Source organism: Xenopus tropicalis, chromosome 4 (assembly GCF_000004195.4).
Source record: "Xenopus tropicalis strain Nigerian chromosome 4, UCB_Xtro_10.0, whole genome shotgun sequence".
In the NCBI taxonomy this organism is placed as follows: Eukaryota; Metazoa; Chordata; class Amphibia; order Anura; family Pipidae; genus Xenopus; species Xenopus tropicalis.
The window spans coordinates 77,627,349-77,637,890 of NC_030680.2; the positions used below are offsets into that span (position 1 = coordinate 77,627,349).

Genomic DNA, 10,542 nt, shown 5'->3' on the forward strand with positions numbered 1-10,542 from the left:
AAACTCTCCACACTTCTTCGCCCTATAGCGGAGCAGGTTGCTTCATTGTTGGATGCCCAAAATTGGATTTTACCTATTGACTTGGCGGAAATTCAACCTTCTGCCATTCTCACAGTAATAACGCTGGGGTTCTCAAACTGCAGAGTTGGGTCACTAGGGGACTGCATTTTTAGGTTTCACAAAGTGGGTGGAGCCACTAACAGCCAATCAGACCACCTATTGAATTTTTTTGGTTTAAATTTAAAATGCTGCCTTTCTCACACTATTTATGTCAGGGTTTCTAAACTTTGCACAGTCAGTCACTGGCTGACTATGTATTCAGGGCCAGAAAAAGTAGGTGGAGCACCAACAGCCAATCACATTTCTTTCATTGTTTTCAGTGGGGAAATTTTAACTGCTGCCATTCTCACAAGTTTAATGCTAGTATCGCCAAACTTTTCACAGCTGGTCACTGGGGGACAAAGGTTAAAGGTTAGGAAAAGTGGGCAGAGCCACAAACGGTCAATCCATTTCCATCCATTTCATTGGTTTATATTTAAACTGATGCCATAATTTAAGTATTAATTCTAATGTTGTTAAACCTTGCAAAGTTAGTCACTGGGTATTTGCGGTTCAAAGTTAGAAAAAGTGAGCAGGGTCACCAACAGCCAATTAAATTTCACCTATTTACTTAGTGAAATGTAAAATGCTGTCAGTCTCACAGTTTTTACGCCTGAGTCCCCAAACTTGGTCACTGGGGGACTGCAGTTCAAAAATAGGAAAAGTGGGTTGGGCCACTAACAGCCAATCAGATTTCATCCTTTAAATTTCATAGTCTTAAATAAAAAATGCTCAGACTATTTATGCCAGGGTGCCCACTTTGCAGTTTGCCACTGGATGACTTAGACTCAAGGTTAGAAAAAGTGGGCACACCCACCAACCACCAATCACAATTCACCTAAACCTTGCAGTTAGTTACTGGGTAACTGCAGTTTCAGGTTAGTAAAAGTGGGCAGAGCCACTAACAGCCAATCAGATTTCATCCATTGAATTTTATTGGTTTACATTTAAAATGCTGTTATTCTCACACTTTTTATGCCAGGGTGCCCACTGTTTGTCACTGGGTGACTTTGACTCACAGTTAGAAAAAGGGGCACACCCACCAACCACCAATCACAAGTTACCTATTGACTTTTATTGGTTTAAATTTAAACTGCTGCCATTCTTTAACTATTAATCCTAGGGTCCCTAAACTTTGCAGAGTTAAGGTGCAAAATTATGGTCCCTTAGTCTGATTCAGCAGCTTATCGGCCCATGTATGGGCACTAATGACGGGCCTGCCCGACTGATATCTTTCCTGAAATCGGCTAGACCATCAGGGTCTGCATCAGCTCGTTGATGCGGTCCCCGTACTGACAGGCGCCTATACCTGTTGTCCTAATTTGATTGTTTGGCCCCAGGGCCAAACGAGTGAATCAATCCGATATCACCCAGCCGTAGGTGGGGATATTGGGAGAAGATCCACTCGCTTGGCAAACTCGCCAAGCAAGCGGATCTTAGCGTGTATGGCCACCTTAAGTCACTGGGTAACTGCAGTTCCACTTACAGTGGGGAAATTTAAATTGCTGCCATTCAGACACTATTAAAACCAGGGTCCCCAAACTTTGCACAGTGGTTTTTATTATATAACTGTGGTCCAAGGTTAGAAAAACTGGGTGGAGCCAACAACAGATCAGATTTCATTCAATGACTTCACGGTTTTCAAACCAACATGAAATTTGTTCTCAAACTTCCCTTTCTAATTATTGTAGTTGCTTTTTAAACTTCCCATCATGCACAGGTTCCTTCCTTCCTACTAGTCCCATACTTGTGGTTATTACTGAAAGTAGTCAGCCCTTGTGTCACATGCACTATTTTGTCTGTGAATAGTTTCTATTAACCCTGCCCTTGGGTTAAAAATCTAGATGGGTGGCATTCCTCTGTTTTCATTCTGTATGCACTGCTGCCTGCCCCGGTTGCTATTGTATACTGCTGATTACAATGACGGTAGCCTCACCCACTGAGTGCAACGCCTCCTCACATGAATAGGGAAGTTAACTGAATTTGTGCGAGGTGCAGACAGGCTTGCTCTCCTGTGGATAAGATGGGATTGCCTCCTGCTGGCTTGGGGGCTTTATGGTCCCTTCTCTTCTTGATGAAGATACTGTTGTGTTCGTCTCTCTGCCCCTGCTTAGATCCAGCTCTCTGTGAGCCAGTTGCTGAAACCAGAGACTTTGAGGTACTGTATGGAGAACAGGAATAGTGACATGTTATTGTAGCTGCCACTAGGTGAATCTAAATAAGCCTCTAAGAATAAAGACTGGGCACAAACTTGTGCCTCCTGAAAATTTGATCTGCTTACAATATTGATCATAATACTAGAAATATGTGTCATAGTTAACAGGACTGATAATCAGGCAAGAAAAGCATTGAGTATCTCCTCATATGTCTGCATTGGTCCTTAATATATTGTGGAGAAATCCTACATCTGAATGATTCTGAAGATTAGAAGTGTAATTTAATGCTAAAACATGCACTTTCATATTTGTTCTAAACCAGCTGCTGCCCGAAAGTTCCCAGGGGTCGCATTGCTGGTACAAAGTGCGAACGCACAATTAGTCTTATAAAGTTACATGGAGCGGCTTTTTTCTGTGCATGGTAGAGGATGCCAGTAACAAGCTGGAGATCTGTACAATTTTTTACGTGTGGGGTGCCCCCTGTACCCTTCTGTTCTGAAACACAAATATCAGTTGTAAGCTTATGGCAAATTATGTACTTGTACAACCATAAGATACACAAAACTTTACCCAGCATGAGACTTTTCTCTCAGGCATGAGCCCTTGAGTATGTTGGAGGCCAAAGTAACTGTAACTTCACTATAAATTCACTATCTAGCCCTGAGTCTGTACACTAGGATCCTTCTTCAGGGCAACAGTACACCCAGGATATTAATCCCTCTATGATCCTCATCAGAGCCTGAGCTGCTCAGCTAGCTAGCCCTAAATGTCACACCTAGTGCGACCTATAACAGAACTATATGTAGGGATCTCCAAGATTTGGGGCCCCTAGGATGGGTTCTCCTTTGACAGGCACTAGAGGGTGGCCTTAGGGAATTGGACACCTAAAGGTGGTCCTAGTTGTTTTTGTGTTAAGAAAGGGAGTATCTCTGCAGTTCAGGGTTATGGCCACAGGGTGGTACACTTAGTATATAAGGCTGTGCAGCCATGTGCTGCCAGGTCTTCCTGCCTGGGACCCCTCTTTGGATAGAGGTTAATTACAGGCCGGTGTTAGACAGAGAGTGTTTAAGTTTAGTCCGCTCTAGGAGTGGAAGACAGGCAAGCTAGCTGGGCAGCTTGGCCCCAACAGGAGAATTACTGGATTAAGATCCACCAGCACTCATAGCTGGAGTCAGGGAACTAAGTGCTAAGTATAGGAGATTTGCCTAATCCAGGGGTATCTGAGTGTAAGTACCGGAGTGAGGTCTCGAGGGGGGTGTCCGCTTGGCGGGAGTACCGGGAAGTGCCCTAGAGAGGGGCTTCTGGCGAGAAGTACCGGAGGGAACCCCTAAAGAGAATCATTTGGCGGGGAGTACTGCTAGTATCTCGTGGAGAGAGGGTCTCTTAAGGAAGAGGGAGTGTAACCTGACTGTAACATTGCTCCTGTGTGTGTGATCTGCCTGTCTGATACATCTGTGCTAATAAACAATTTCCACTGGTTAAACATCCATCCAGTGTCTTGGTCTCTCCATACCCTGGAGGATCCACTCTGCCTGGTAAGAATCTACCCCAGGGAGGGGGCAAGGTGCCAGGAGGGCTGGGAGTCCCCAAGCAGAAGTATAATATCAAGTTCTCAGGAAGGGAGTTACAGTTCAGTCTGTCCCTATACTGGGTGGAGGCACGCCAAATAGTACAGCAACATCTGTTCCCCATAGTAAGCGGGGCTCAGGATCCTGTTAGCGCCACTAGATCTCAGCAGGTAGCAGCACATTCTCTAAAGTGGGCTACATATATGTGACCTATCTGGGCCTACAACTAAACCCAGGTTCCACTTCTGTGCAACTGCCTGCTTCAGGTGGAGATCTAACAAAATGTACCTTGTCCATGTGGCTGCTCAGCTTTTTATTATTAAACTGTAGAACTGCAAGCATCATGCTATGACCCAGGAAAAGGGACTTACTTTCCTTTTATACTGAGGACCCTTTATAGGTGTCTAAATAACTAGAGGACTGCTAGTGAGAAAGGGGCATGATTTACCAGTCTCCTACACAGTAGCTGTACTTTCTTGGTGCTTGGACTTTCACATTAAATGCAACTACATTTAACTGTATTTCCAACTTTCAGGTATTTGTTTTCCACGTGAGAGAGAAAAACTGGCTGCTCTATGACTGGACTCAGATTACCACAGTTGCAACATTTGCTGAATATGAGCCTGACCTCATGTGTTTTGCCCATTCCAAAGGAGTAAGATATGTATTATCAGGTGTGGTAAATATATTGACATAAGGAATATTTTCATATACTGTATTCACTTTGCGTAGAAAACATACAGCTGACTCTTACTGGGAAAGCAGATGATCAGAAACTTTGATTTGTGAAAAAGTGTTAATAAAACCAGGTGTCTATAAAAATATCTCACGTAAACCAGATTATATGTCAAACCCTGCTTCATCTAAATAAAGTGTATTCAATATAATATACTTTTTTTAGCAGTGTGAGCCATTGGGTAATCCTAAATAGAAAATTGCCATTTTAAGTGCTAAGGGATGCACCTTGGGATCATACAATTCACGGTGCACACAAAAAAAACCAAGGCACACATACATGCTAGGCCACATCAGCCAATTAATGGACAGAGTTTTGTCTTTCACTCCCACACTTCTTCCTGCTTCAGTTAGAGCTGCATTATTTCTGGTCATATATACTAGTGCATACCTTCCAGTATACTGCTAGATAATAAAGACAGATTCCATGTCTCCAGTATTTGACTCCCACTGCCTTGACTGTGCCTTTGTCTCTTACAAGCTAACTTCCCAGCAAAATAAGTTAGTGCTTTGTAATGTACATTTTTGGGCACATTTGTAATGGTTTTAAATATATTACTCATTCCTTCTCTTTCAAGAAGCAAATTTGTTATATTCTCTTACATTGTATTTAGGAGATGTTTCACTCAAAGACATTGTGGATCCAAAAATCAGAACAGCTTGGATAACAGAGAAGCTTGAGCTGGCACAGAGTCAGTTTATGGACGGATTTAATCTGGATATAGAGCAGCCAGTGCTGAAAGGTTCGCCTGAGTATTATGCATTAACTGCTCTAGTTCAAGAAACTACTGAGGCTTTCCACAGAGAAATCCCTGGCTCCCAGGTAAAATCTGTCTTTTGGCTACATTATATACAGGGCTAACATTATCACACTACAGTGCACATTTACTATTATAGTAAAGGAAAATTCTGCAGCAATATTTTGTAAAAGGGAGCTCTCTTCTAAATGCCTGTATAGCCGAGACATGGTCCAGCTTGCATCTACTGAATGACTTGCTCGTAAGGGGAATACATGTAGTCATTCACAGGCTGCACATATTCTGCCCCTTACATGGCCTGCTAAATAAATATAAAATTTACTCACATTTATGGTGAAGCACTATTACTGAGTGGATTAACTGTTGTGTACTTGGATTCATCTCTAAACCCCTAGGCAGCCTTCTGACAAGTAACATAGATGTTGTTACTTATATAAGGGTAAATTGCAATTGGGTTATGTAATTTCTATAATTATTAATATGAACTGAATGTGTGTTATAATAAAATGAATTTATTGATATAATTATCCATGCAGTAAGAGGATTTTATGTGTCTTTTATATAGAAAACCCATTGCCTTTTCAATTTTAGGTAACCTTTGATGTTCCATGGGCTCCTAACTGTGTAGCTGCTCGATGTTACAACTACACGGGTATAGCGGATCTGTGTGACTTCCTATTTGTTATGTCATATGACATGCCTCCTCAGCTTTTCACAGAATGGGTAGCAGGAGCTAACTCTCCTTATAATGAAACCCTAACTGGTAAGAGCTTATTTATAACCTTAAAGGAGACAACATGCAACAAACTTTACCTTTTTGGTGGAAGCAGTAACACAAAAAGAAGACTTTTATAAGGTTTCTGCTACACTTTGGCAAAAGCAGAGGTTTTCAGTGACGTAATCAGTGCATATGTAAAACATTTGCTGTTAAACAACTGCTGGCATATTGCTTGACAATCTCAAATGAGATGAACCAAAAAGTGAGAGTAACGACTGTACCCTTTCTTGTTATAAGTAAATAGCATTTGAATTTTCTGTTGACTGGGGAACGTTCTAATTGGTCATAGAGGTAGAAATATAGCAACTCATATAGCAACTCTCTCTCATATGTTCACCTTACACTCTGTAACCTTTTAACCAAAGGCAAACTGAGGACAGTGAAATGTAGTTCAAATGTATTAAAAGGATAGTCATGAATTTGTGATAAGCACCTATGCTACCTGTACTTGGTTATTCATTTTAAGGTTACCCACATTTCTGCCCAATTCTCCACTGTTTTATTTAGAGCACTAAATGCCATCTGACTTCTGCAAAATGACTAAATGCTTTAATACTATATTCATGAGCGTGGCATATACCTTTTACGTGTCTCCTAACTAGCATGTCATTTAGAGGCACAAGTTAGGGAGGATCCTAAATGGGCAAAGGGCACAACAGAGTCCTGTAGTTACTGCCTGACCTATGGCTTAGGGCTGCCTTACATGCACCAGCTTTTTGCTCTGCACCTTTTACTTGATTCTATATCTAATGTGAGGTACAGAGTGTAGCAAGACTTCCTGAATAAGCACTAAAGGGTGTGATTTTGTAAAGGGTTATGACTAGCCTGCACAGAGCCAAAATTTCATTGTTTGTAACTAAATGCCTGTGGGATTCATTGGAACGCTGATATGACCCCAAATTGAAGCAAATCCAAATAACAATGTTCCATCATCTAGCCTATAGCATTGTAAAGGCTGTTTTACCTGCAAAAAGACCAATAGCATGGGCGTCCACGGAAGGGGGCAAGAGGGGGCACTTGCCCCCCCCTGGAAAAGTAGCAAAAAAAACCTTACTTTCTGCACTGTCTCCTCAAGCCCGTTTTTGCTGTGCTCCGATTGGATCTTTCTTCTTGTGGATTCTCCAATCAGAGCACAGCTTCCTTGACAGACAGTAAAATTGACCAATCAGAGCACAGATGCACACAGGGATCGGGAGATTTTGCAAACTGGAAACAAATGAAGACTGAAAAGAAGAATCTGCAGCTGTAACTTTACCTGAGAACCAACTCTCAACTTTTGCTGCAGATTTCATCCCACAGGCACTATACACAGGCACTATACACAGGCACTATACACAGGTACTATACACAGGTACTATACACAGGCACTATACACAGGTACTATACACAGGCACTATACCCAGGCACTATACGCAGGCACTATACGCAGGTACTATACGCAGGTACTATACCCAGGCACTATACGCAGGCACTATACCCAGGCACTATACCCAGGCACTATACCCAGGCACTATACCCAGGCACTATACGCAGGCACTATACGCAGGTACTATACGCAGGTACTATACCCAGGCACTATACCCAGGCACTATACCCAGGCACTATACGCAGGTACTATACGCAGGTACTATACGCAGGTACTATACCCAGGCACTATACCCAGGCACTATACCCAGGCACTATACCCAGGTACTATACGCAGGCACTATACGCAGGTACTATACACAGGCACTATACCCAGGCACTATACCCAGGCACTATAAACAGGCACTATACCCAGGTACTATACACAGGCACTATACCCAGGTACTATACACAGGTACTATACACAGGCACTATAAACAGGTACTATACCCAGGTACTATACACAGGCACTATACACAGGTACTATACACAGGTACTATACACAGGTACTATACCCAGGTACTATACACAGGCCTCTGTTCTGCCTCTATACAGATTTCAAATGGGGGCCAAAAATATTGCTCTGTGAGGCTACAATTTTATTATTATTATAATTTTGTATTACTTATTTTTCCAAGTAGGCCCCTTAACTATTCATATTCCCATCTCTTGTTTAAACCACTACCTGGTTGCTAGGGTAAATAAGACCCTAGCAACCAGATAGCTGCTGAAATACCAAATGGAGAGCTGCTGAACAAAAAGCTAAATAACTGAAAAACCATTAAAAATAAAAGTGAATTTGAATGCAAACTAGCCCTGATCACAAACACAAATGTTTGCAGATCCCCTCACAGAAATGCGTGTATAAATACTTTAACATACTAAACATTTTAGGGTAAAAACAAAAAAGCCCCCCCCGCACTTTTGTACAGTATCCCTGGGAGTCAGTGGGAACGGCAAGAGGTAGTTGGGAGGTTAACTTTTTACGCCAGCAGCGAATCCACTAAGTGTCACATTAGCTGTAGGTCAGTCTGTGTATGGGCCATCTTTAGCCTCCCCTAGTATCATCCTGCAAAAAAAATATATATATTTATATATATATATATTTGTCTGTTGCAGGATGATACTAGCTTACTTGCCCCCCATTGGAAAATTTTCTGCGGACGCCCATGACCAATAGACTTAACTCATATTAATACCCTTTTGGACAGGCAGGTGTCCACACACTTTTGGCCAAATTGAGGATTATGCAAAAAAAGTTGCATAGTTTGCTGCATTTCTTGCTATCTATAGCAACCAATCATTATGAAGCATTTACTAGTTGCCTGTTTATAAGTGAACATCTCACTATGGGTTACTGCACCTGAGTAAACTTTGTGCCTTTTCTTACATAGGGGTACTAGTGTGTTGGGGGTAAATGTTAATTATAGAGTATAATACGTGTTATTTCCATTTACAGGTTATGACCAGTTTATTAACTTGGGTATAAATCCAAAGAAGCTTGTGATGGGAATTCCCTGGTATGGCTATGACTATGAGTGCTTGAAGCTGACCAAGGTAAGTTGTTTGGCAAAAAAAATCTTATTTTGACGCTTTAAGACATGCTTATAATACTTAATAGCTTACCTTTGTAGATTGTGATCCATAGATTTCAGTAAGTCATTGGGATTTTATACTGCCTGGTATCATAGGTGTATTGGCAATTATTAATTGGTAGGGGGAGTGTAAAAAAAGTGACTGTGGCTAGAGTGCCGAATAAGCAATAAATATGTTCATGAAGCTATTATTTAGGAAAGTCAGACTATACAAAAATATGTGCTAGGTGACTGCATTTTTTTTTGTTTCTTTTAACAAATTGTCCTGTTCTGTTTTCAGGACAACAAATGTATTCTTTTTAAAGAGTCACTTCTAGATTCTGCAGCTCAGCAAGTCCCGTACAGCACAATTATGAAGCAGCTCAATAGCTCACTCAGTGGAAGGCTCTGGGATGATTTTCAGAAATCTCCTTTCTTCAATTACTTGGTTAGTAACTATATGGGACCTTGTCTAAAGTGTGTGACTGATGTTTGCCATGCCAAGTTAAAGCATATATACACCATTTTTATATTTTTAAAACTGTTTCTGCAGGACACACAAGGTAATATACATCAGGTTTGGTACGATGATCCTGAGAGTATATCTCTGAAGGCAGCGTATGTGCCAAAGCGTAGCCTAAGAGGCATAGGCATGTGGAATGCGGATACGCTAGATTACTCCAGTGATCCTGTGTCTAAGAAGCAAACTAAAATGATGTGGCAAGCATTAACACCATAACAGATCAAACTGCTGTTTATTATTATAAGACTGACACTGATGCAATGATTCTGCATTGTTACCTAAATTCCTGCTTAGTGAAAAATGAAAATGATGAACACAGAGTAATGCAGAACAAATGTAACGTTTGTTACAGTATGTCTGTTACATGCCAAAATTGTGTTGTAGGTATCAAAAAATGTGTTTTTTTTTCTTAGAAAGGTTCCTTCCCTTAGGAATGAAATTTTTGTTCTCATGAATCTACCATCAGAATGTATGCCAATAATGCAGCAGTATTTAAATGAGAAGGAAAGGTAAAAACTGAGTAAGCTTTATCAGAAAGGTCTGATGTAAATACAGCCATAAGCACTTATCAAACTGCTGCTTTGAGTACTCTGTGAAAAGAAACACCACATTTATTTCCTTTTATACATGATCTTCTGTGTCAGACGTCCTGCTCTCAGAAAAATCCTTCAGGGCACGGCATTAGTCTGCTCAGTTTGCTCCTTTCACCCCCTCCCTTCTCCTCCTCCCCCTTCCATCTCTCCCCCTCCCCTCTCCGCTGTGTAATCTGAGCTTAGAGCTTTAATGGCTGTTTACTCAGGTATGGTAAAGCATTCTGCAGAATAAATATAGCATCCTATCTTGTACTAATAATAAAGTGCCAAAATGACTTTTATTCTTTTTTAAGGAAGAATGAAAGGTAAATCATTGCACTGTGCTAATTTTCTTCCCTGCTCCGAGGTGTCCCC

The 10,542-nt window shown here is 41.2% G+C and overlaps 1 protein-coding gene across 1 annotated transcript; it reads left to right on the plus strand.

Annotated features, from left to right (window-relative positions):
• Positions 1-2,033: 2,033 nt before the first annotated feature.
• Positions 2,034-9,990, plus strand: LOC100494478 (di-N-acetylchitobiase). Its single transcript, XM_002931672.5, has 7 exons — positions 2,034-2,257; positions 4,359-4,497; positions 5,173-5,381; positions 5,908-6,079; positions 8,958-9,055; positions 9,374-9,520; positions 9,626-9,990. The coding sequence occupies exons 1-7, from the start codon at positions 2,123-2,125 to the stop codon at positions 9,809-9,811; spliced, it is 1,086 nt and encodes a 361-aa protein (XP_002931718.1). The 5' UTR covers positions 2,034-2,122; the 3' UTR covers positions 9,812-9,990.
• Positions 9,991-10,542: the final 552 nt, after the last annotated feature.